The following is a 27,767-nucleotide window of genomic DNA, read 5'->3' on the forward strand; positions in this document are numbered from 1 at the left end:
TTCCGTTGAACCAAAGATAGCAGTAATGATAAATTTAAGTGTTTAACAAACATTACACCCAAATCCTAACCAAGCCGTCATTATCACCATATACTTACACAGATACTACATACTTTGACCAGTATAAATGCCTAGCTGGCAACTGTTTATCTATCACTATATGACTGACAGTGTCACACATATACCATATAATAATTTTCTCATGCACGAACTCCACAAATCGGTGTGGGCGTTATTATCACTTATGGTAAAGGGTAACGCATGCATGAAACACGGTCTCACGTCTTACTGCTGGGCACACTGTACCCTCGGACCAGCATCCTCCTCGTCTTCGTTGTAGGCTTCCTGCCGCCTTTGGTGCTTCCTGCGCCTCATCTCCTCTTCGATGTTGACATCATGCATGATGGTCTCCTCGCACTGATCCACCTCCATGTCTGACAATTGAGCCCTGGGCCTCTGTGGCAGGACCTTCTCGAGTGCCCGGCATTGGTCATGTGAGAGGGCGCCAGATTCTGGGAACTCGATGTTGAATTCCACAAAGAGACGGCCCTTCATGAAGGACCGACCATGCTGGGGCACACCCTCATCATTTATGGCCTTGTGTTGACCTTTTTTTGAACAAAGTTTGAGTTGAATCATTTCCAAAAGTCAAGCTCGATAGAATTTACAGACCAAAGCAGACTTAGGTGTCAAACCCAAAACAGTACCATCTAGATTGTAGAAGTGGGAACATACCAGGCTTAATAATTTCACCAGGATTGGACTTGATTAGAAGCTGCCTACCATCAAGATGGGTCAGAATGAACTGGAATCCACATAAAGCCTCTGTCAGAGAGATTGTGTGCTCGATGAACAGGTCATCATATTTCCTCTTGAATCTTGGGTGCTCTTTAACTTGCAAGACGAAAACAATGTCTCCTGTCACTGTGTCAGGCTGCAACATGATGGACGGCATATTGCAATATTAATTGTGGCAAATGCAGTTATAAATAACTCAATGGAAGTGTATACGCCTGCATCTTATGGCTACAGGAAAGGGGGTGAATTGAGCTCACAGCTTGATCAGCTTCACCCTGGAACACAATCTTTTGGCCATGCTGCATTCCTTTCTCAATATGAACCTCAAGAACCTTCCTCTCCTGAACAACTTTGCTGGCTCTGCAGCTTGGGCACCTATCCCTTTCACTTATGATTTCACCTGATCAAGGATACATGATTACAATCACAAGAATGGCTCAAGCAAAACGCATTTTGCAGGAAGATACACACAAATGGAATAAGAGTAGCATACCTGACCCTCTACATTCAGGGCAAACAGTGTTCATCTGTTGGATCATGCCTAATCCTATCTGTCTTGTTATAGTCCTCATTCCTACACCATGACATCTGTAGCATGTTCCAGGTGCTCCAGACTTGGTTCCTTCACTGGAAATAGGGAAAAGAAGCAACAAAAAATGTGAGACATCGTTAGACTTGTAATGTAGAAGATCATTCCTTGCTCTTCAGAGAGAAACAATAAAGTACAGTGTAAGATAATATTATTATGATACAACTTCAAAGGCCTAGCAAACTGTGGTTAAAATGAGTGAAATAAACAAGTTAGTTCTTACTGTCAGGTGGGCTTGAACAGGATAATTCGGGTGGGCTTGATTTCATCACGGTTTAAAGGGGGGCCGATAAGTTAGTTAGATTCACCTAGGTCTTGTTTGGATGCGCATGTATCCACCTCAATCCATGTGTGTTGGGGTGGTTTGTTGTGGAATTTAGTTAAAACATGATTCAACATTACAAGTCTAATGATGTCATAATAATCCAAACAAGGCCTAAGTGTTCAGTGTAGCACGTTTAAATTGACAGTATAGGACTACTCCCCGCCGCTTAGTGCCGCCCCGCTCCGCCCTGCCGCTCTGTGGCCCCGCGCCGGCGGCCCGCGCTGCTCCGCGCGACCCTGCACCCGCCCCGCCGCCCTGCGGCCCACGCGGCCCCGTGCCGGCGGCTTGCGCTGCGTACGCTGGCGACCTGTGCTGCTCCGCGCGACCCTGCGCCGTGCCCTGGAAGTCGCTCCGCGTAGCTCTGTGCGCCCATGGCCGGGCCATAGAGCTCCCCTTTGGAGCTCGTCGTACAGTCCCATGGCTGGGCCCTGGAGCTCGTCCAGCACCGCCATGGCCGTCCTGACCTCGCGATAGAAAGGCCGTGGTGGAGCCCCTGCTCCCACGCGAGTGAGACGGGGAAGGCACGGTGCCGATGTGGGTCGTCTGCAGCTTCCGTCGTCACCCGTCTGGCGAATCAACTCCGCGGACTCCATCTTCCGTTGTCGCCATTGGCTTCTACTTCTGGTCCAGCGGCCACCTCTTGGTGCGGTTCTCTGCTACGAGTTGCTCTTTCTGATCTGCTTTGCCGCTGCTAGGTGGTGTGGACGTGCTCAGTTCTGCTCTGCTCGGTGCTGATCTGCTCTGCTGCTGCTTGGTGGTCTGCTCTGCTCGGTGCTGATTTGTTCTGCAACTGCTTGGTGCTGATCTGCTGCTACTGATCTGCTCTGCTCTGCTCTGCTCGGTACTGATCTGTTCTGCTGCTGCTCGACTAACTTCGCTAGAGTTGAGCTCCCCTCCATGGCTCGGCAGGTTTGCTACCCTGGCGCTCTCCTCGAACTTGAGCATGATCCTGCTCTTGCGGAGTTAGTCGAGGACTGGGATTTCTCTCCGGGTAAGAGATTCCAAGCTGAAGTCCTTCACAAGTTTTCTTCTTCGGTGCATCACCCATCATCGTCTCCGGATGGCTCGTTCAGTCGTTCTTCATGCTTGTGGTTTTCCGAAGATACCTCTTTCGTTTGACTGAAGAGTCGGTTGCTATGGCTCTTCACTGTTGCCTGGGTGGCTCTCCTGCTGGATTTCATGTTTCCTATCTGCAAGATCGACATTTCCGCTTTTCTATTGCCTCGAAGCATGTGGGTTTGTTGGTTCGTGCCCTTAAGAGGATTACCACTGATCACTTTGACATCTACTTCCACATGTGGCGTGATGGAGGTGAAAACTGGAAACTCGAGCACAAAAAATGGGAAAAAGAAGAGAAGGAAAGCTGGTCAGCTGTGATCAATAAAAACAAACGCAAGATATCTGCCAAGAGGGTTTCTTTTCATAAAAAGCTTATCCAAGATTCTCCAGTTCATAAATCTCGTCCTAGGGAGCTTTCGTCGATGATCAAGATTGGTGCTATTTTCTGCCCTCTTACGACGGACTCCTGCAATGTTTTGAGGAAATCTTCAATTTCTTTAGATTATGAAAGAGGTTTTGGTTCTCTTGCTAACCAAGTGTGGGATGCTGCTAATGTTACTCATGGTGATGCTCCTATCGAGTATACCTGCTCTTCGAGAGCTAGGCGGACTGATGTCCCAATCCAGAAGGTTTTTCAAAATCTCAAAAGAGATCTCCACATTAACACCAATCTTGATCAGGCCGCCAATACTCAGCCGTCAACAAGGTTTAATGTCTGGTCTCCTCCCCAGGGTGAACGCTTTAGTTTTTTCCCAAATCATGCAACTCGCCTTTGTTTCAGATGCTCAAGTTCAGCTCATCTTGTTAAAGATTGCTGGGGGGAGACTCGTTGTATTTACTGCTTCAATTATGGTCATCGTGCCCGTTACTGTGCTAAGAGACGATCAGACCTCAAGCGTAAATGGGCCACTAAGCCCAGCACACAACCCTCGGGTGAAGACCATGGCGGAGAAGGAAGAAAAAATTATATTCAATGGTCCCTTGGGCCCAATTCACCTGATGACGCTGTTCATTCTATGCTCGGCTCCCATGATTGTACTCATTGTATTCTCTCTAGTGTTATGGAAGAGGAACAAGGTTATGCTGTGATGGTTGATGCTGCTTCATGCCATGCTGCCCCTGCTCTTCTACAGCTTGGACAGGGCAATGAAAAGAAAATCTCTATTGACAGGCAGCATGATGAGCAAGAAAATTTAGTGGCTGAACTTGCTGGTATCCAACAAAACAAAGCTCTTGCAATCAGCAACTCTCCAATGCCTGTTGTGATCGATAACACGTCTGAAACTAACCAAGATCAACTGCAAGTTAATCAGCAGCAGGTCACTGATCCTCTAGCTCTGACTGTCACAACAGGAAGCAACATCAACAGGCTGCCAGAAACTCACAAGGTCATTGATCAGAGACATGCCATCTCAAAATTCATTGCTGATGGGCTAAGGCAGCTAATTGTCAACCAAAGCAATGACGCCTCCAACAAGATAATGGGAAGCCTCAACATTTCAAACTCCCTGATCCACATTTCCCAACACTTCCATATTGGGGCAGGGCAAAGTACCGAAGTGATTGTGGATTCACTGAACCTAGAACAGAACAGCACGCTGGTGAACCAGGAGAGGGCTCAAGAATATAACTCAGATTGCAAACAACCTTGCAATAGTGCCTGCCAAACCTGGGACTACTGCAGAGCAGAATGACAGAGTACAGAAGGAAGCAATCACTAATATCCTGGTCTCTGGCCTTAGACAGATAATGAACAATCAGCTAAACATTCAAGGCTCAAGGCCTTTAGGAAGTCTGGCTGTGCCTGTACTGGAGGTCCAAAGGCATCAGACTAGTATGATTGTAACAAGAACCACCCCGATTACTAAGGTGTACTACAGAAGGAAGTTTAGGAAAAACAAAAGCTGTCAGGCTAACATGAGAAACAATCAAATGCAAGAGGAAAGAGCTCAAATATTTCCTGAACCAGTTGAAGATTACATGGTCATACATGAGCAACTTGATGAGGAAGATTACAGTACCAGAAAACCTTTGAGAAGAAAGAGGAAGTGCAGTACTCCAGTTTCAGCAAAAAAACTCAGAAGAAGTGACAGACTAAACAAGGCTCTTGATGGTCACAAACCCAAACAGGCTTCACCTCCCAAGGGTCAGATAGCCAGAAACAAAAGCAAGGGCAAGAAAGTTTCCCTACAGTCATCCATCAGGGGCAAACTCTTGTTTCCTCCTTCCTGCTCAGATGCTGAATTTCCAGATTTATCTATCATAAAGAAACACACTGAAATAGGGAACACTTACCCAGAAATTCCGGAAAAAGTCTACATAACCCCTTGACCTATGTCTTTGTGTCTATTTCACCACCTGAACTATGAAACCATGTATTTAGCACCCTAAACTTTTCCAAACCAGACATTTAACCCCTTGTAGTGGTTTTGGCTCCTTGATTTGATGACGTGGCTCCTGGATTTGCCAACATAGCAGTCCAAGCTGGCTCACATAGACATATTGGCGCTCCGGCCCACACGTCATAGATAGGGGAGACCGAGCACAGGGCACACCCTCCTGCCGGCGCCGAACGGCAGCAGCTCGAAGCGCTGCCCGCTGAAGTCAACAGCGGCGGCGCTGCTACCCAGGAATCTCTCCGGCACGAACTCCAGGACACGCTCTCCCACGTCGCGGGGTACCGGCTGATGGCCCAGGCATTGACCAGCACGCGTCGTGCGTGCCGGGACGTGGTACCCCAGGATCTCGTCGTCTGCAAGCGGCTCCCGGGGCACAAGCAGCGGCAACGGCACGTGCAGCCGGAGCTTCTCCTTCACCACGGCCTTCAGGCAGTCCAGCTGGGCGACGCATTGACGCCGCCGCCGCCACGGGTTGAGCCGCCGGCCGCCGTGCAGACCTCTTCGTGGGGTCTGCGTATTGCACGGGTGGGTGACGAGCTCCGCCATGGCCCATTCCATCCACGCGGTTGTGGTGTCCGTGCCTCCCACGAACATCTCCTGCCGAGTGCCCACAACGCCGCCGGTGCATGGTTTGATTATGATACACGAAAGAGATCGATTCTACTACTACATATGCATGTATCTCCAACAACTAAAAAGAACAAAGTGTGGACATCGTTTTGGTGCGACAATTGCCTTGGTTCGTCCGTCTGCCACCCCATGCGATCGATCCCACCTCCGTGCGACAATCACGGCAGTTGTTGATTTTCCTTGCATGCAGTTATTGATTTTCCTTGCATGAGACCCGCGTGCGGTGGCAATCATGGCAGTTTCCTTCCATGCAAAAGGAAGTGCTCCCTCGCGCGACCATCACGCCTATTGTGATATAACTTTCTTGCATGCAAAAGGAAACTACTATCATCAACAACAACAACAAAGCCTTTAAGTCCCAAACAAGTTGGGGTAGGCTAGAGTTGAAACCCATCAGAAGCAATCAAGGTTCAGGCACGTGAATAGCTGTCTTCCAAGCACTCCTATCTAAGGCTAAGTCTTTGGGTATATTCCATCCTTTCAAGTCTTCTTTTATTGCCTCTACCCAAGTCAACTTCGGTCTTCCTCTGCCTCTCTTCACGTTACTATCCTGGCTTAGGATTCCACTACGCACCGGTGCCTCTGGAGGTCTCCGTTGCACATGTCCAAACCATCTCAACCGGTGTTGGACAAGCTTTTCTTCAATTGGCGCTACCCCTACTCTATCACGTATATCATCGTTCCGAACTCGATCCCTTCTTGTATGACCGCAAATCCAACGCAGCATACGCATTTCCGCGACACTTAGCTGTTGAACATGTCGTCTTTTCGTAGGCCAACGTTCTGCACCATACAACATAGCAGGTCTAATCGCCGTCCTATAAAACTTGCCTTTTAGCTTTTGTGGTACCCTTTTGTCACATAGGACACCAGACACTTGCCGCCACTTCATCCACCCTGCTTTGATTCTATGGCTAACATCTTCATCAATATCCCCGTCCCTCTGTAGCATTGATTCTAAATATCGAAAGGTATACTTCCTAGGCACTACTTGACCTTCCAAACTAACATTTTCCTCCTCCCGAGTAGTAGTGCCGAAGTCACATCTCATATACTCAGTTTTAGTTCTACTGAGTCTAAAACCTTTGGACTCCAAAGTCTCCCGCCATAACTTCAGTTTCTGATTCACTCCTGTCCGGCTTTCATCAACTAGCACTACATCGTCCGCGAAAAGCATACACCAAGGGATGTCCCCTTGTATGTCCCTTGTGACCTCATCATCCATTACTAAAGCAAACAAATAAGGGCTCAAAGCTGACCTTTGATGTAGTCCTATCCTAATCGGAAAGTCATCCATGTCTCCGTCACTTGTTCGAACTCTAGTCACAACATTGTTGTACATGTCCTTAATGAGTCCGACGTACTTCGTTGGGACTTTATGTTTGTCCAAAGCCCATCACATAACATTCCTTGGTATTTTATCATAAGCCTTCTCCAAGTCAATAAAAACCATGTGTAGGTCCTTCTTCTTCTCCCTATACCGCTCCATAACTTGTCTTATTAAGAAAATGGCTTCCATGGTTGACCTTCCGGGCATGAAACCAAATTGGTTCATAAAGACCCGCGTTATTGCTCTCAAGCGATGCTCGATAACTCTCTCCCATAGCTTCATAGTATGGCTCATCAACTTAATTTCCCGGTAATTCGTACAACTTTGAATATCCCCTTTATTCTTGTAGATCGGTACCAATATACTTCTCCTCCACTCATCAGGCATCTTGTTCGATCGAAAAATATGATTGAACAGCTTGGTTAGCCATACTATAGCTATGTCCCCGAGGCATCTCCACACCTCGATTGGGATACCATCCGGTCCCATCGCCTTACCTTCTTTCATCCTTTTCAACGCCTCTCTGACCTCAGATTCTTGGATTCTCCGCGCAAAGCGCCTATTGGTGTCATCAAAAGAGTCATCCAACTGAAAGGTTCTGTCCATATTCTCACCATTGAACAATTTGTCAAAATACTCTTGCCATCGATGTCGGATCTCATCCTCCTTCACCAAGAGATACTCCATTTCATCCTTAATGCACTTAACTTAATGCACTTAACTTGGTTGAAGTCCCGTGTCTTTCTCTCACGAACCCTAGCCATCCTATAAATGTCCTTCTTTCCTTCCTTCGTACTCAAATGTTGGTAAAGATCCTCGTACGCTCTACCCTTTACCACACTTACAGCTCGCTTTGCAGTCTTCTTTGCCACCTTGTACTTCTCTATGTTGTCCACACTCCTGTCATGGTACAAGTGTCTATAGCATTTTTTCTTCTCCTTAATAGCCCTTTGGACTTCCTCGTTCCACCACCTAAGTATCTTTAGCCTCACGTCCACTTCCTTTGGTTACTCCACACACCTCTCAGGCCACCTTCCGAATGTTGGTTGCCATCTTGTCCCACATGTTGTTTATGTCGTCTTCTTTCTTCCAAGAGCCCTCTTTGATAACTCTTTCCCTGAATACCTCTGACGTCTCCCCTTTCAGTTTCCACCACTTTGTTCTTTCAATCTTAGCTTGTTTATCCCTACGGGCACGCACCTGAAAACAAAAATTTGCCACCAAAAGCTTATGTTGAGAAACAACACACTCCCCTGGTATCACCTTGCAATCCAAGCATGCTCGTTTGTCCTTTCTTCTTGCGAGGACAAAGTCAATCTGGCTACAGTGTTGTCCGCTCCTGAAGGTCACTAGATGAGATTCTCTCTTTCTAAAGAAAGTGTTGGCTATCATCAGGTCAAAAGCTACCGCGAAGTCCAAAACTTCCTCCCCCTCCTGATTCCTACTACCATACCCAAAACCTTCATGAACTGCCTCGAAACCTGCGCTTGTAGTACATACATGCCCATTAAGATCTCCTCCTATAAAAAGCTTCTCACTACTAGATATAGCTCTAACCAGGCCATCTAAGTCTTCCCAGAACTGTTTCTTAGCACTCTCGTCGAGGCTTACTTGGGGGGCATACGCACTAATTACGTTCAAGACCATATCACCAACGACAAGCTTGACTAAGATAATCCTATCTCCTTGCCTTCTCACTCTCACCACACCATTTTTGAGGCTCTTATCAATCAAAACTCCTACTCCATTTCTATTCGCGACTGTCCCTGTGTACCAAAGCTTGAAACCTGTATTGTCCACCTCCTTCGCCTTCTGACCCTTCCATTTAGTCTCTTGAACGCATAATATATTTACACGCCTTCTAGTCGCGGTATCAACTAATTCTCTTAACTTACCTGTAAGTGACCCTACATTCCAACTACCTAAAAGAAAACTACTATCAATCAATCAAATCAAATCAAATAAGAAATTATTCTCATCAAGAGGTTATGATTTTCCTTCATGCAAAACAATTGAACATGATTATCTACCACGTTGCGGTGGCGATCGATCCCTGCGGTGGCGATCACGCCGCCAGCTGACGGGAGGTGGCCGTTCACTGGCCTCAGCTAGCAAGAGGACAATCTCGCCCTCGCCCGCGTCGTCCAGGAGCTAGCAAGAGGCCAATCTCGCGGGGTCGATTGCGCCCAGGCCGGGCACTTCGCTGATCGTTGCTGATTCCTCCTGCTTTTTGCAGGAACGGGCATACATGATGCTGCCGGTGGCGAGTACATGATCTCGAGGCCTTCGCGTGCCCCCTGTAGGACACCGAGGAGCTCGACGTTGCCGACAGGCTGATGGCGCTCGTTGAAATCGGTGATTGTGAGTGTACAGACCAGTGTCAAAATTCAGTCAACCTTGATAATCTTTTTTTCCTATTTTTGTATGGTGCTTAATCTGCCGCTGTACCATGGCAAGCCATTGAGCAGGATGATGCTGGGGACGATGATGAGGAAGAAGATGATGGGGTTCATACACCGTTGATATTTTCTATCTAATCTTTGCACGACTCTATTGTCACGTGTAATTTTGTACCTTCGGATAGTTTCATAAAAAAAATACTAAGATTATTGCTGGTAATAATACAAACAGGGACTGTTTAAGGTAGTGAAATATCTTACTACATCATTTCTCTGAGCTCTAGAATTAATAAGGTGGTAGTATGTACTACTAAATCATAATCTGGAGCTGGTAGCCATAATTGGCTTCTTGCTAGAAAGAGATAGAATGCTAATCGAATTTACATAATCTTGTGATGATGTTCCCACCTCTGTGAACAAGCAGGCATGACACAGCAACTGCTGGATTGTTCAGATAAGCAAGGGAAATGGTTGTTTTTGTCTCCCTGTTTTCTTTAGCTTAACAAACTTAATTTATGACTATTGCGCTGGTTATTTATGCATTCCATTAGACATCAATGATTCATTCGTGATTTGTTGCCTGTAGATGTAAAATAACAATCATACTAATATCCATTGTTTTAATATTTGTCTGATCTTTTCATGTTTAAATGGCGTAAGTTTTGTCCCTTTTCTTTGAGATGGATTTTTTCTTTTTTTTACTAATAACCCGCATATGATAAAGCAGCTGAGGGCAGAATCAAGGATGATAGCACTGTTGAAGACAGAGCCACCGATGACAAAGCTGTTGAGACAGAGCAAAGAATGATGAGGACATTGAGGACGAAATAAAGGATGATAAGGCCGTTGAACGTCAAGTCACTAATGATAAACCTATTCAGAGCAAAGTAACTAATGATAATGCCATTGAGGACAGAGAGATTGAAGGTAAAGCCACTGAAGAGGCAAAGGAGATTGATATTTGGATGAAACTCCGAAATGTGATCAGATTTGGGGCACTGACTATGGAATTGCTAATACTGAAGAAAACCTAGCTGATAATGGCAACTAAGTTTCGTATAAAAATAATGAGGCTGCTCTTGAGGTTTCTCTCTACTCTGTGGTGCTAGAGCATGGTTGTTCATCACATAAGTTTCATACGCTAGCTCCCCATTTATCTAGGATTTACATTCATGCATCAAAATTTTGGTCCTCAGATAGGAAAGCTTCAGTTGCAAAAAAATCAGTTTCTGGGCTTCTGCTTGTTTCAAAATCTCGTGGCAATGATGTTTCAAGGTAAATTATGACTATGCTCTACCGCTTGTTTCCCTTATTGTTGTTAGCATCAATTCTTTCAGATCAAAATTTAAGAAGTAAGAACCTATTTTGATGTAGGCTGACATTTTGGCTATCGAACACATTTGTCCTAAGAGATCGTTGCACAAACATTTGGTACTTCACGGCACTCAAGTCCATTTAAGGTTTTCAGCACAAATGGTGCAAAGAAGCCTGAGAGGAGTTTCGCTACAACACGATGGAAAAGTAACTACAATGGCAAGTATACCCAATATCATGAAGCTGCTAGATGATTGGCGCGAAACTAGCATATTGTAGATGCATTGGAGAAGATGTGGTGGCATATAAAGGTTAACCCTATTACTGTGGCACTTTCCAAAAAGCTAAGTATGGCTCCTGTAAAACAGTGATGAGTAAAACCTACTGTAAACTAATTCATTTTTTAGTTTTCTGAAGGATTTTCATTTCACATGCAATGACACCCCACATGCAAACCCCTGTAGAAGATTTGTCAACTCCAAAGATTGAGAGGTTGTTAGGGCTTTCTGGGTGATCAGCAACATAGGAGTTTTTCTATTGATCTCTGGAAAACTGCATTTGATGATGCATTCAGCAGAAGTTGTCATCTTCGTGCTGGTGGACATGAGTGTGGATGTTTACCAGTGTTGGCAAAATTGGTATGCTTTCAGATGCTGATTTTTGTTTCTTTGGTTATGTGAAGTCATGAAATTTTTTATGTTTCTATCATGTGATGGAGCATTGCGTAGCTCATTTAGATATTGTTATGTTTAATGCCATCCTTCGTGAATCAGAGAATGAGATACCCACAGATACTATATCTGACCCAATTGTGGACTCAAGAGTTCTGCCGATTCTAGCTGGCGACTTAAGCTTTGGATCAGGCACACAGCTTAAGAACTCTGTATGTGCTTAAATTATGAAATGCTTGCAATTGCATGATGAACAAACAAACAACCTAGAATAGGGACTATGCATGACACCTCCCTTGCACTATTGATTGTTAACACATGATATATACTTCTGTAGGTTGGGAATTGGTCCAGATGGTTGTCTGATACGTTTATAGTTACCTGTCCAAATCTAATTATCTTGTTCCGAAAGATATTACCTTTGTCTAGTCAAGTTAGAAGGTAAAATACTAATGATTTCTTGAACTTTATAATGGTCTATACAACATGAAGACTTATGTAATATTGGTGTTCCGTACATCATACTTATAGGTAATAGTACAACACATGTTCATACATATGTTATCGTAACATTGTTTTTTCCGTTGCAATGCACGAGCATTTACCTATATTTACATATATACTCGAACTTATGTACAGAATGGTATGGAGATGCAGCGGAACTTATTCGTGGATTTATTGGCGCACGAAAGAAATGAATATCGGAGATTTCTTCCTGCCGATATAAAACATTATCTTAGCCGCATCACGGAAAGATCTATACAGTAGAGCCTGTGAGCCTGCGATGTCGCACTCTCCGTGACTGTGTTAAATTCATAAACTTTACTTTTTGGATTAAATGTCACTTTAACGTTAGTATTTAATTTTTTACAGTATTGTTATCTTATCGTGCGATCCGTGTGTTTTTAGTACAAAATGTTAGTTATCCCGTAGCAACGCACGGGCACGCTACCTAGTATATAGATAAAACTAAAATAGCATCTTTTTTGGAGGAATAAAATTGAACACCTTCCTCAAACGTTCGCCTGATCTTCCGCCTCCAGCCTGGTGATGGCATCCACCCAGCCCAGCCACGACAGCAGCTCCCCGACCGGCGCCGTCCCGATGAGCTTCTAGAAGTCAGTGAACACCTTCCTTTGCCGACGGCTGGAGTCGCTGTCGTCGACGCCGAATAGCACACGCGCTCTCGTCACCGAGAGCGGCGCGCGACACGACGACGTTGGCGCACTCGGTGAGGAGCTCGCTGAGATCAACGGACGTACTACTGGCCTGGGCGACGCGGCCGGACGGCCGATCAACGTGATAGCCTCCTGCTCCCGGACACGCCGGAACAACTAAGCAGGTGGACGAAGCACATGCGCCGCGGCTGGCGCCAGTACTCACCATAGGGCATGAACGCTACGTCGCGGCCGTAGAGGAGGCGCTCGGCCATGGCGCTCGGGGCAGGCTCACGAACGCCAGGTCGCGTGCCCGCATCACCTCCTCGGCGACGACCGCGGGCGCGGAGGACATGACCACGGTGGGCATGTGGCCATGGCGCCTCGGACCACATCGAGATGGTCTTTGGAGGAGGCAGGGCTCGGGAGTCGGGAGTGCTCGCGTGCTCGGGGAGGACGGAGCAGGCGCGGCACCCGACGGAGCAGGGGTGGCGGCCATGGCGGCCGAGGGATGGGCACCGCGTCGGTCTCCTGCACCGCACCGCCCGCAAGCCGCTGCGCCGCTCGCCAGCCAGCCGCCGCGCCGCACGCCGCTCCGGTGAGGCGCGGGAGGGCTGTGGCGGCGCAAGGGATGGGAGGGCCTGTGTCGGCGTGAGGCACTACGTGCAGCGTGGAAGGAGCAGCAGCGTCGCGCGTCGCGAGAGGGCAGCAGCGACGCGCGTAAGAGGAGCGGCAGCGGCGTCGCGGCGTGGGGAGCTGTTGCTGTGCAGACCGTGAGGCTCAGGATGAGAGAAGACCTGTCCACTTACAAAGGGGCCCCACTTGTCAGTTGTCCAAGTCAGCATCAAATTCAACCTCAGCGCGCCAGCGTGGCAAAACTGCTATGCGAAACCACCCTAGGGGGTTATTTGAACGGTTTTGCAAAGGTGAAGGGGTTAAATAACTGGTTTTGTAGGTTGAGGGGTGAAGTAGTCGAGCAGCAATAGGTGAGGGGGTTATGTAGACTTTTTCCCAGAAATTCCTATTGTGGAAATTCAAAAGGTGGCCACTCAGAAATGTCGTATCACTCCTTCGGAGGTGACGACAGAGCTTCTCCTTGCATCAAAGAAAAAACGTGAGAACAACGGAGGGAGGAGTAGCGTGGAGGTCCCAAAAGTGGTTATCAATGAATAGTTCACCTCCAGCCTCTCATTTTGCCTTTGGCTTGCCTGTTGGTGTCTCTCCATTTTTGGTCTCCATGGATAGGAACACCCAACAGAATCAACAGAGCAGGAACTGGAATATTCGTGGTCTCAATTCTGAAGATAAATGCAATGTGATCAAGGAGAAAATTGAGGAGAGTTCTTGTGCAGTGTTCTGCATCCAGGAGACAAAAAGAGATCACTTTGATCACTCCATCAAGAAATTGGCTCCAAAGCGTTTCAATAAATTTGAGTTTTCCCCTTCTGTTGGTGCTTTGGGAGGTATCCTTGTTGGATGGAACAACTCCATCTTCACTGGAGAGACGATACATAACAACAGATTTGCAATTACAATAAAATTTAAGTCAGTGCATAATGGATAATCCTGGCTACTTACCACGGTCTATGGTCCTTGCCATGGACAATCTAGAGATGATTTCGTTGAGTGGCTGAACAATCTGCAGATTGATGACGAAGAAAACTGGATGATCCTTGGGGATTTTAATTTTTACAGGAGCCTGTCAAACAGGAACAGAGATGGTAACATGAATGATATCATGGTTTTCAATGAAATAATTAGTAATCTGGGACTCCAGGAAATTCCCCTAAAAGGTAGAAACTTCACATGGAGTAATATGCAGTCCATTCCCCTGCTTGAACAAATAGATTGGGTCTTCACCTCCACAAATTGAATCTCCACTTACCCTAATACGTTGACGCTTCCAATGGCAAGGCCAACTTCGGACCACAATCCTTGCAAAGTCCAGATTGGAACCTCAAGCCCGAAATCAGAAGTGTTTAGATTTGAGAATTTTTGGATACAACACCCTGGATTTTTTTATCTTGTTCAGTCGATCCGGAACATCAATGTTAGAGCAACCAATAGTGCTACTAGAATCTCAGCCAAGTTTAAACTTTTAAGGCAAGCTCTTAAGAAATGGAGTAAGAATTTGTCTAATCTTAGCGGTACGATCAAGGACTGTAACTCTGTCTTGGAAACACTTGATGCTTTGGAAGAACAAAGACCTCTTTACTTACAGGAGTACAACTTCAGACTCATTTTGAAGGAGCATATCTTAAAATTGCTGAGATACAAAAAGGAATATTGGAAAAAGAGATACACCATCAGGTGGACCAAATTTGGAGATGAAAGTACAAGTTTCTTTCATGCTGCCGCTACTGAAAGATATCGTATAAACACTATCACTAGCTTGGTTGCAGAAGATGGCAGAGACGTATCTGATCATCATGAGAAGGCTGCTATTCTTCTGGAAGAATACAAAGGTAGAATGGATTGTTCCACAACACCCTCCATGCTATATAATCTTGAGCAACTGGTTCAAAGGAACGACAACATGGAGCACCTGTCATCTCCTTTCACAATAGAGGACATTGATAAAATTGTAAAGCAAATGCCAGCTGACAAATCTCCTGGCCTGACGGGTTTAATGGGCTCTTCATCAAATCCTGCTGGCACATTATAAAGGAAGATGTCTACAGCTTGTGCTTTGACTTCTTCAGTGGCGATCTGAACATTCAGGCCATCAACAATTCCTTCATCACTTTGATCCCCAAGGTCAACAATCCAACAAATGTAAATGACTTTAGACCCATATCTCTGATGAACTATGTGCTTAAAATAATCACCAAGCTAATGGCAAATAGAGTCCAATCAGTAATCACTACACTGATCCATACAAACCAATATGGATTCATTAAGTCTAGAACAATTCAGGATTGCTTGGCTTGGGCATATGAATACATTCATCAATGTCAGCAATCCAAAAGGGAAATAATCATCTTGAAGCTAGATTTCACAAAAGCTTTTGACACTATTGAACATATCACCATCCTTGAAATGATGAAGCATATGGGTTTTGATGATAAATGGAGATTCTGAACACAAAAAATCCTAGGCTCTGGTTCTTCTGCTATTCTTCTCAATGGAGTTCCTGGCAAACAGTTCCAATGCAAGCGAGGGGTGAGGCAGGGTGACCCTCTTTCACCTCTTCTATTTGTTATGGCTGCTGACCTCTTACAGTGCATAGTCAACAAGGCCCACTTGGAGGGGCTGTTTGAGCTGCCAATTCCTGCCTATGAGGGTGCTGGATATCCAATTGTTCAGTATGCCGATGACACCATCTTGGTTATGAAAGCCTCTCAAAGGGAGCTTTTCATTCTAAAAGGGTTGCTTGAATCCTTTTCTCAATCCACAGGTTTGAGAGTTAACTATGGAAAATCTTGCATGGTACCCCTCAACACGACAAATGACAAAGCTCAGCTACTGGCAGGAATTTTTGGATGCAAGCTGGAATCCCTACCTTTTACATATCTCGGCTTGCCAATGGGAACTACAAAGCCAAGAGTGGAGCACTATGGGCCAATCATGAATAGAACTGAAAGGAGGCTGTCCGCAGTTTCTAATTTTCTAACCCATGCTGGAAGATTAGAATTGGTAAACTCTGTTCTGTCCTCCCTCCCTACATATGCTATGTGTACTCTTCAAGTCCCTGTTGCTGTTCTTGAATATATTGATAGAGCTAGACGGCACTGCCTATGGAGAGGTTCTGAGAGCAACGCAAAAATGAAACCACTGGTAGCATGGAAGAAATGTTGTAAGCCAAAGAAGAAAGGTGGGTTTGGAATAATCAACTTGAGGAGCCAAAACTCTGCTTTGTTAATGAAGCACCTGGATAAATTCTACAACCAGAAAGATGTCCCTTGGGTTAAGCTTGTCTGGAATGCTCACTATCAAAATGGTCAAATACCCCATGCTACCACAGATAAAGGTTCCTTTTGGTGGAGGGATCTTCTGAAACTTTGTGACATGTTTAGAGGAATTTCAAGCTGCATAGTTGGAAATGGCTCAACGGTTCTCTTCTGGTCTGATGTTTGGAACAACCACCTTCTCCAAGAAAAATTCCCCAGATTATATTCTTATGCAAAAGATAAACGAATTTCAGTGGCTAAGTTTCTAGAGAAAAACACAGTGATGGCTCAATTTCATTTACCACTGTCAGAACAAGCCCACCAGGAGTACATGGAACTCCAGGACCTACTGCAGAATATTCAAGTGCAGGAACATTCAAAGGACACATGGCACTATACAACAACAACAACAACAAAGCCTTTAAGTCCCAAACAAGTTGGGGTAGGCTAGAGTTGAAACCCAACAGAAGCAATCAAGGTTCAGGCACGTGAATAGCTGTCTTCCAAGCACTCATATCTAAGGCTAAGTCTTTGGGTATATTCCATCCTTTCAAGTCTCCTTTTATTGCCTCTACCCAAGTCAACTTCGGTCTTCCTCTACCTCTCTTCACGTTACTATCCTGACTTAGGATTCCACTACGCACCGGTGCATCTGGAGGTCTCCGTTGCACATGTCCAAACCATCTCAACCGGTGTTGGACAAGCTTTTCTTCAATTGGCGCTACCCCTAATCTCTCACGTATATCATCGTTCCGAACTCGATCCCTTCTTGTATGACCGCAAATCCAACGCAACATACGCATTTCCACGACACTTAGCTGTTGAATATGTCGTCTTTTCGTAGGCCAACATTCTGCACCATACAACATAGCAGGTCTAATCGCCGTCCTATAAAACTTGCCTTTTAGCTTCTGTGGTACCCTTTTGTCACATAGGACATCAGACGCTTGCCGCCACTTCATCCACCCTGCTTTGATTCTATGGCTAACATCTTCATCAATATCCCCGTCCCTCTGTAGCATTGATCCTAAATATCGAAAGGTATCCTTCCTAGGCACTACTTGACCTTCCAAACTAACATCTTCCTCCTCCCGAGTAGTAGTGCCGAAGTCACATCTCATATACTCAGTTTTAGTTCTACTAAGTCTAAAACCTTTCGACTCCAAAGTCTCCCGCCATAACTCCAGTTTCTGATTCACTCCTGTCCGGCTTTCATCAACTAGCACTACATCGTCCGCGAAAAGCATACACCAAGGGATGTCCCCTTGTATGTCCCTTGTGACCTCATCCATCACTAAAGCAAACAAATAAGGGCTCAAAGCTGACCCTTGATGTAGTCCTATCCTAATCGGGAAGTCATCCGTGTCTCCATCACTTGTTCGAACTTTAGTCACAACATTGCTGTACATGTCCTTAATGAGCCCGACGTACTTCGTTGGAACTTTATGTTTGTCCAAAGCCCACCACATAACATTCCTTGGTATTTTATCATAAGCCTTCTCCAAATCAATAAAAACCATGTGTAGGTCCTTCTTCTTCTCCCTATACCGCTCCATAACTTGTCTTATTAAGAAAATGGCTTCCATGGTTGACCTTCCGGGCATGAAACCAAATTGGTTCATAGAGACTCGCGTTATTGCTCTCAAGCGATGCTCGATAACTCTCTCCCATAGCTTCATAGTATGGCTCATCAACTTAATTCCCCGGTAATTTGTACAACTTTGAATATCCCCTTTATTCTTGTAGATCGGTACCAATATACTTCTCCTCCACTCATCAGGCATCTTGTTCGATCGAAAAATATGATTGAACAGCTTGGTTAACCATACTACAGCTATGTCCCCGAGGCATCTCCACACCTCGATTGGGATACCATCCGGTCCCATCGCCTTACCTCCTTTCATCCTTTTCAACGCCTCTCTGACCTCAGATTCTTGGATTCTCCGCACAAAGCGCCTATTGGTGTCATCAAAAGAGTCATCCAACTGAAAGGTTGTGTCCATATTTTCACCATTGAACAATTTGTCAAAATACTCTTGCCATCGATGTCGGATCTCATCCTCCTTTACCAAGAGATGCTCCCTTTCATCCTTAATGCACTTAACTTGGTTGAAGTCCCGTGTCTTTCTCTCACGAATCCTAGCCATCCTATAAATGTCCTTCTCTCCTTCCTTCATACTCAAATGTTGGTAAAGATCCTCGTACGCTCTACCCTTTGCCACACTTACAGCTCGCTTTGCAGTCTTCTTTGCCACCTTGTACTTCTCTATGTTGTCCACACTCCTGTCTTGGTACAAGCGTCTATAGCATTCTTTCTTCTCCTTAATAGCCCTTTGGACTTCCTCGTTCCACCACCAAGTATCTTTAGCCTCGCGTCCCCTTCCTTTGGTTACTCCACACACCTCTGAGGCTACCTTCCGAATGTTGGTTGCCATCTTGTCCCACATATTGTTTATGTCGTCTTCTTCCTTCCAAGAGCCCTCTTTGATAACCCTTTCCCTAAATACCTCTGACGTCTCCCCTTTCAGTTTCCACCACTTTGTTCTTTCAATCTTAGCTTGTTTATCCCTACGGGCACGCACCTGAAAACAAAAATTTGCCACCAAAAGCTTATGTTGAGAAACAACACACTCCCCTGGTATCACCTTGCAATCCAAGCATGCTCACTATATATGGGGAAATAGCACATACACTTCTTCTAAATTTTACAACTTCCCATACAAGAATGTGTCCCCCCTGCTCCCTTCCTGTGGATTTGGGAGTCCAAATGTTGCAACAAGCTGAGAGTTTTCTCCTGGCTCCTACTAATGGACAGACTCAACACTAGGAACATCCTTAGGAGGAAAAAGCACAAGCTGGAAGGCAACAACTACAACTGTGTCCTTTGCAATATGAATGTTGAAGAAACGGCCTTCCATCTCTTCTTCACTTGTTCTTTCAGCCAACATTGTTGGCAGTTCCTTGGCATTCAGTGGAATCTTACGACAGATTTTCTACAAATGATGATACAAGCCAAACAAGCTTTTCCGTATCCTTTCTTCATGGAAGTGTTCATTATCTCTGCATGGCAAATCTGGAAGCAGCGCAATAACCTCATTTTCATGAGAGGACCTCCTTCCTTCTCTTCTAGGAGAAGATCTCTCAAAGATGAAGCTCGACTTCAAGCTTATAGGATTTCTGAAAACAAGCGATCTGTTTTTCTCTCCTGGGTTGATTCTTGTGTTTAGTGGTTCTTTGTCTTTCTTCTTGTTCTAGCCTTGCTAGGGCTTAGCTGAAGTGTTTTCTGTTTGTTTGGCTCAGTATTTGTTTTTGTGTTTTAATAAAATCTTACAGTGGGGGCTTCCTCTGCTGTTTTCCTGGTTAAAAAAAAGTATAGGACTACTGTACAAGGACGAACCAAACTGGCAGTGAAAACATGATTCAACAAAATATAAGCTCAATAGATGGAAGCCAGTTGGGCTTGGATGATAGGTAGTGAATAATCCATGGGACATGATGATTGATGCATGATTGTGGATTTTTATTGGATTATTAGGTGCATCAGACTTGTTTACTTTTTAAATGGGAAACCCAATTTGGCTGTCCATTGGATTAGTTTTTTATAGAGCATAAATTTAAATAGAAAAGTTTTAGCAAATTTGTTTTTTTAACATATGCTTGCAGACATCCACCTGAACAGGATTGCACTGTGATGATCCTGTATAAAACTTAATACCTGCATTGGAACCAAGCATGTTTCCTTAGTGTTGAAAGAAATCCTTGTTGTACCAAACTGAAGTTTCCATAGTTGAAAATTGTGTCCCAATCATTCTTTTCATATTCTGAAGTTTCAAGAACAAAAGTAGTTCACTTAAAAAGTTTAAAAGACCACCCTACGGTATAGCAGACGGACGGTATAGCAGACGGCGGCAGTTTCACAGAGGTTTCATCAAGGGATCACATTCTCTTGTTTTTCTGGAAAAATAGTGCCTTATAAATTACTGGGTAACACAAGCATGTTGCCACCAGTAACTTCGTGGCTACACACAATCTGGATTACAAGGAAGGGATTCAAATGAAACAACCCCCGTGGAATTTACAAGATGTGAACAGCCCACAGGATTGATATCAGAACACACATCTAAAGTACAAGTAGGATCAATAGATAGCTGAAACGGATGTGTTGGTAAATGTGGAAAGAGTAAAACTGCCAAGACTCTGCAAATAATACACTTTAGAACAATTAAAACATTGACCATATTCAATGGCTATTGGAAAATTCGAAAGATGGCAGCTACGTCTCGAGCTCCGATTATCAGCACTAGAATCAGAGGACACATCCTATACCTAAACCACATAGATGGACTGCGTAAGCCATTGCCATATGAGCTAGCATACCTAAAGGCTTGAAGTTCCAAGATATGTCATAAGACATTATCACAAAAAAATATTGTCCATAAGACTTAACGATATAATAGGACCAACGAAACACTGAAAAGCTGCACAGAAGCAAATAATTTTTTTTTCTCAAACATGCAGGAGAATTGCATACCATTGCATTAATAGAAGCAAATAGAGTTGGTAAACAATTTAGCAGCATGAATGTTGTTTAAATTCCTGTTGCTATAACCAGCAGTATAAGTGTTAAATTCCCAACACTGTACGTGGTCGTGGAAGATGTTCTGTATCTTTTGTCAATATATTAATTGAACCCCCATTGCAACCGAAGCAGGACAAGAGAAAGCACAAGTGTGCAATGCCTTGTGCAAAACTACTAACATTGTGCAATCTGCAATGTACATGTTTCAGTCTAACAAAGCCAAGTTTTAATGATACAATCATCACAAATTCACATAACCAAAACAAGCCATAACGTTAATAGATGGAAGTTTATGGCTGCAGCATTATCTCATTTGGAATATGATGAGGGCAAACTGTTGCACAGGAAGCATTCAGGGCATTCAGTAAATCACGATGCAACATGATCACAAATGCAGTTTCAAGCCTCTGCTACTTCTACCGAATATGCCAGTGGTTGTATTGAGTTGCATGCACCGATCAGTTCAACCCAAAAGCTTAAGCTGATAGGGAGAGGTAGAGCAATTCACTTATACTTAAACACCCCCCAACCCCCGTGGAGGCTCCCTCAGGCCTCAGACATGGAGTAGGAGGCGAGCAACAATTATCTTGTTTAATTGTGTTAGCCAAGATTCGAACTCCAGACCTCTAGCTTTGATAACATATTGAGTTGCATGTACTAACCAATTCAACCCGGAAGCTTAAGCTAATAGGAAGAGGTAGGCAATTCGCTTATACTTCAACAGGTTGCAAATATCATCCTACAAGCCAACAAATAGTCCAGCACATGTGGACAAGTAGTTTACCTTAGTGTGCATTTTGAAAAATTCTATTTATCATGAGTGCATGACAAACAGTATCCTGTTATACATGGTGACATCATCTTGAACAATGAATGGAATTTTAGCAGGTTAAATAAATATCACATTACCACAGAAATAGATGACCCAAAATTTCCATAACAACCTGTTGGCTTTTGACTTTTTTTGCATTTATGATTATAATCTAGGAGTTTCTCTGATTTCCACCAGATTCAATCAGATGAAAATAGGTTTCAGCAACTCAAATTTTCAGTAGATAGTGGACAACCTAACTTGAAACTGAACAAGGATTGATTGCACACAGTGGTACGACTATAGGTGTCCCTCTGTATCCCTTTACTCTTGCAAAATTTGGCATCTTAAGTAGAGAAGGAGCTAAGTTCAAAATTAGTACCTTCAACTTAAAAAACAAAAAGGGCGTACCCAGTGCAGAGAGCTCCCGCTCTGTGCGGGGTCTGGGGAAGGGTGTCAGTGGCAAGCCTTACCCTCGCCTATGCAATGCGAGGAGACCGCGACTCGAACCTGGGACCTTCCGATCACAGGCGGTAAGACTCTACTGCTTGCACCAGGCCCGCCCTTCTTAGTACCTTCAACTTCAAATCAGCATATTCCAAAATTCAAACCAAATGGTGGTAAGTGGGGGCGGAGAAGACTTACCCCTTGCATTTTGAGCAGAGAACATTCCGTGATAACGATAGTCTCTTGGTAGCCCCATTGTACACATCTTCTAAAGAAACCTTCAATGAATGCACCACATCGTCACCACGTTTTTGCCTGCGTACCCTTGAGCTACTCCCTTTGAATCATATATCCTTGTGTAATTACAAAAATACAAGGAAAAAGTATTGAGAAACTTAAGACATATAATTTGCATTACCCCCAAAGGCACCACCCCCAAAAAACTGCTCAAATATGTCAAATGGATTATGGTAATCACTGCCTCCTCCCATTCCCTCCTTGAGACCATCCTCCCCATATTGATCATATATCTCCCTCTTTTCTGGGTCACTAAGCACCTCATAAGCTTGAGATAATTCTTTAAACTGTCCTATCCATGAAACAAAAATCATCAGAACAACTAAACAGTCCAAATTCAAGCAACTAAACACTGTGTATCTTCATACCTTTTCTGGGTCTCCACCCTTGTCAGGGTGGCTCTTTATAGCAGCCTTCCGGTATGCCTTTTTAAGCTCATCCTGGCTTGCGGTATTGGAGACGCCAAGGACCTCATAGTACTTGGTGTTGTTGCTCCTCCTTGGAGCACGCCCAAACATGTCTTTCAATCAGAGGACAATCTCCCTGCAATTCTGGGAGAGAGAGAGAGAGAGAAGGGGAAAAAAAACTGAATCAACTAAAGAAAAGTAGCCTAAAAATTCACCAATTCAAACAATCATTTTTATAGCAGAACTTGAAAGATGAACAATGTTATGATCTGCTGCAACATCAGTTCAGTATCATAAATGTGGACGCTTTATAAGCATTCACGAACAAATAAAAGATTTGTAAGAAGGGGCGGACCCAGTATGGAAATAAAGACATGCACCAGAACTCAAGCTATGGACCAAAATTAAGACATCATACATACAAACCCCCTAAATTTGCGCAACTACACAATCGAGCAAGCAGAACCAATTAAGAAGTGAAACTAAATTGCGCCGTATAACCATGGATCCCCATGTCATGATAAAGTCTGTAAGAGGTCAAAGAACACCTCCTTTGCACACCAAGAATCGATCATAAAGGAATTGTTAAATTGCCACAGTTATACACAAACTCCCACACCAATCATTAAGACTGCTTCCGCTATTGTTTCCATTTAAAAAATTGAACTATCCTTATCCCAGAAAACCACACAGCATCACAAGACTGTACTTTTACCACTATTGCAACAAGACCTCCAGGCAAGAAACCTCACTAGACATCAAAAAGGCCAAATCTTTCAATGGGGATGTATAATCTGCAGATGAGGAAAGGCATAACAAGGACTTTGGAGAGCTCAGAGGGAGATTTCCATGCAATTTAGGATTCACAAGCTGCTCCTCCAGCGTCATCTTGATGTCCTTCACTGCCTGCACCACCACAGTGTTGCCCTCCGCAGACTCTTGCCATGGAGAGAGAGTGAGACAAAAAGGTGAGACCTTGGGGGGAGGAGCAGGTTGTGTACAAGGAATATGGCAGATTTCCCAATTCAAAGAGGTTCAGAAAATAAAATAAAGTTATAATTGTTAAATTCGGTATTCTACTTAAAGACCCTTCTACTATTTTTCCCTTCTTATAAGGTCGAAGATAAATACATCCTTATATTTACCCTTTGCTTTTGGTTTGTTACTCTAATAACTTAACATTTGTCTTAGCTTTTGTACATTTCAAATGCTATGTGGCTCTGTGCATATTCTTTTTGGATAATATATGGTATTTGGGATATTTAGTTATTTATAGTTGTCTTTGGTGTAAGAAATAGATGGTTCGCTTTGCTGTGTGAATGAAATTTGTCTCTGATTTTGGATGTTATATCCTTGAATGCACATGAAAACTGTACTAGCTTTCAAGTATGGATTAGCGGTGATAGGATTGAATTCTTAAATTATGTAAAGTGTACTAGGATAATGCTTATCCACGTGTTTTTATGTATAATAATGAACTAATTAGACCTGTGAATTGTTTGTCATTGATGGTCTTGGAGAAAAGAAATGAGTATCTTTTTTGTATGTGTTCTTTAGTAAGTTGGTCCTTGTAAGCTGTAAGTCTGTAACCTGCTCTAGAAGTTTTGTTTTATGATTCAACTTACTGTGTGCACTCAACTTTGGCTAGCGCTTGAGTCATTTGGGTTGTCTTTAGTACGACAAAATTGGGGGTGGGGGTTCGCTTTTGGTGTGACTAGATGAGTGAAGTTGTGCTATCGCCAGTTCAGTTATGGTTATGTTTGATATATGCAATGATAATTTACTCCAAATATATACTAGAGCATTTTACTGTAGTTCATGTAATATTTTAGTTATAAGTTTCTCTTTTACATATGATCTCTGAATGCATTAGGAAAAGCAGGTCCCTAGCACATATGGCCTTCTCCCCAGAAGCTACTAAATACAAAATACTTTGCATTACAAGATGGAACTAAGAAGGAATGGCGTTTACCATGTCAAATCAAAGAATAGAGGTGAAAGATACCATAGCAGTGTGTCTCCCCAGGGTATAAGTTAAAAATGGATGTGATATGTTCATATGTTTATGATCAGTAAGTAAGAGCATATTGAATATGGAGAAGAAAAGCAGTGCTAATGGGAAGACCGCTAGTTTGTTTGGGATGCACAATCTAAATTGGTCCAACATAATACTGATGGGAAGCAGCTCTCCTGCGTGTTTGAGAAAAAAATACAATGGGAATAAATTTAATTTATATCAGGAAGAATTTCATATAGGCCCTGTTCGCTTCTCTTATAATCCGTACTTTTCAGCTTGTTTTTTTCAGCCTGAACAGTGTTTTTCTCTCACAACAAATCAGCCAGAACAGTGTTTCGGCTTGTTTTTTCAGCGAAGCGAACGGGGCCATAATCACAAATGTCAAAGATAATAGCATTAAACAAGGGCTTATGGGTTAGTAAAATAGTAGTTTACAGCGGAGTTAGAGGATCACTCCTTTATAAACAAAAAAAAGAGGCAAGAAAACTATATCTGTGTATTAGAATCATTCAGTGCTACATTTATCTCGTGATTTCCACATTTATATTAAGTGCCAAGCACCAATATTCTCAAATAGGTTGGTCGCTTACTACCTAATGAAGAAAGGAAAATATATTATTGCATCACAATTTATGATAGACAGAAGACAGATTACAGAAAACCTCATCCACTCATGCTATCACAAGCAACTGGCGACTGGAGCTTGAAACAACTCAGTGGCAGTTACTTTTGAGATATTACCTAAAATGAATAGGAAGTGATGAAATGGACGTTAAAGATGAGAAACATAATTACCTTATGTAACTCAAAAAGGGCATTCACCTTTCGTTCTGGATCTAACAGATCAAGGTTAAGAGATTCAACAAGTCCCACTTCTTGAGGACTAGGATAGTAGGATACGCAAGGATCAAGACTGTCTAGTGAGAAAGCATATGCAACAGTCATATAAATTGCCTCTACAAGAATGGAACGCAGAACCAGTGGGTGATGGGTTTAAATAGCTGTAGCGATAGATGTCGTGCACGAAATAACACTAGAGAACTTTGCGTGTTACTTCGCTGGAATCCAAAACCATATATCGACACTATCTACCCCCACTGCAATTTCTTAGGACAAGTGTCCATCGTGCTATCAACTTCCACTTTAATGAGTTGTGCAGACATTGTATCAGTTGTAAAGAAAACCAAAGCCCTCAAATATCACAGAAGGGTGCCCCAGAAGTCTAAATCTAACCCGCCGTATCTGGCCATGAGTCATTCAGAGGATAAGGATTAGGCATTCTGTGTCATTGCGTGTGAATATCTCAACAAGCCGACAACATTTATGTGCGATTATGCATGCCTATGGTGGGGCGCCTTTGGTGTCCCAGCATAGCAGGTCCCAAGCCCTGGTAAAGGAGGAGGGTTATGTTAGGCGTGGCGAGCCAATGTAAAAACTTAGCCACTTAAATGGAGATAAAACCCGAACCTGAACCTTGATTGCTTCTGTTGGGTTTCAACTCTAGCCTACCCCAACTTGTTTGGGACTTAAAGGCTTTGTTGTTGTTGTTGTTGTTGTTGTTGTTGTATGCATAGAGCAAAGAAGTATTTCCCTCATTGAACAATGGCTACAAATCCTCTTATGACCTTTTTATTTTCTGTCTCTTTTTACGTTCCTTAAACTCGGCTTTTGTTTTGAACTATCTTTTTTTATCTATTTATAATATATATAAGCAGTAGGACTCCTGCTGATCCCTCAAAAAAATAAACATTTATGTGCGAGTAATGGCACCAGCTTAGGCGATTTATAATGTTCACACTCACATTTCTAGCTGACTCTCGTTGATGTTACGCGGATGCATGTCTATTTTACCTGATTGCAGTTCAGTGAATTCATCCCTTATATGGTGTATTGTTCAACCTGCTCATAATAAATCACAACTGAGACGAGGGTGGTTTTTTTATAGAGGATTGTAACACTGTGTTTTCAAGAAAACTAAAGGTGCAAAAAGTTCAGTTGCTCCTAAAAAATATGGAAACATCGCAGCCTGGTAACATAATGCAGTGAGGGTTCACGAACGTCCATCCATTCATCGAAGATGGGTACACATGGTGTAAATGTGAATCCTTTTGGTGAGATATCAACAGGTGATTTGATAATTTTGACCCACTCCAAGCACCGGAACAAGATACGTGTACACCCGATAATTTTTGCCAAAAAAAAAAAAAGAAATTAGTAGGCATAACACATGAATATACATGTAATTCGGTCAGATCCGATACAAGCAGCTAACATCAGGGTTTGGGTGCTGGGTTACGAAGAGCAGGAAGGAAGAGAACGGACAGGATACCTGGCGGGTGACAACCGCTGGCCAAGCGCCCGGTGAAGACCTAGAGAAGGGCGACCCTGCTCGCCGACTCGTCCCCGCGAGGAAAGGACCATGGGAGAGAGGGGAATAGGAGGAAGGACGAGGAGGAGGTGAAGTGAACGCAAACGCGGTCGGGTCGTGTTGATAGCAAGCGCATGGCTGATTTTTTTTGTCCCATCTCGATGGCAAGGTGATGATTTCCTTTTTGAAAAATTGCAAATATCCCATCGGCCAATATCTTCTTTGATCTTTGTTATTTTAGCACGGGATCATACTTCCGCTGTCTCAAAACAAGTGCACA

General features: G+C 43.8%; 1 protein-coding gene and 1 pseudogene across 3 annotated transcripts; one reads left to right on the top strand and one right to left on the bottom strand.

The window, feature by feature from the left end:
• LOC136491208 (chaperone protein dnaJ A6) lies at positions 1–27,607 on the bottom strand. 3 transcript variants are annotated; one of them, XM_066487445.1, is made up of 8 exons: positions 27,449–27,607; positions 23,064–23,246; positions 22,817–22,982; positions 22,597–22,735; positions 1,292–1,425; positions 1,056–1,198; positions 736–934; positions 1–608 (listed from the first exon to the last, which is right to left on the bottom strand). In XM_066487445.1, the coding sequence occupies exons 2-8, from the start codon at positions 23,211–23,213 to the stop codon at positions 286–288; spliced, it is 1,254 nt and encodes a 417-aa protein (XP_066343542.1). In that variant the 5' UTR covers positions 23,214–23,246; positions 27,449–27,607; the 3' UTR covers positions 1–285. The 3 variants fall into 3 exon arrangements, with proteins under 3 accessions (XP_066343542.1, XP_066343543.1, XP_066343544.1); XM_066487446.1 differs by lacking the exon at positions 27,449–27,607 and adding an exon at positions 23,926–25,285; XM_066487447.1 differs by lacking the exon at positions 27,449–27,607 and having other exon boundaries at positions 22,817–22,987; positions 23,064–23,202.
• LOC136493829 (uncharacterized) lies at positions 10,241–11,122 on the top strand (annotated as a pseudogene).
• Positions 27,608–27,767: the final 160 nt, after the last annotated feature.

The sequence above is a fragment of the Miscanthus floridulus genome, chromosome 11 (genome assembly GCF_019320115.1).
Source record: "Miscanthus floridulus cultivar M001 chromosome 11, ASM1932011v1, whole genome shotgun sequence".
Taxonomy (NCBI): Eukaryota; Viridiplantae; Streptophyta; class Magnoliopsida; order Poales; family Poaceae; genus Miscanthus; species Miscanthus floridulus.

Coding starts and splice junctions, on each gene's coding strand:
- LOC136491208 (XM_066487445.1), bottom strand. CDS start 23,213: ATGTTTGGGCGTGCTCCAAGGAGGAGCAACAACACCAAGTACTATGAG. Junction 935..1,055: donor AGGGTGAAGCTGATCAAGCT/GTGAGCTCAATT, acceptor ATCATGTTGCAG/CCTGACACAGTGACAGGAGA. Junction 609..735: donor TGGTGAAATTATTAAGCCTG/GTATGTTCCCAC, acceptor GTTCAAAAAAAG/GTCAACACAAGGCCATAAAT.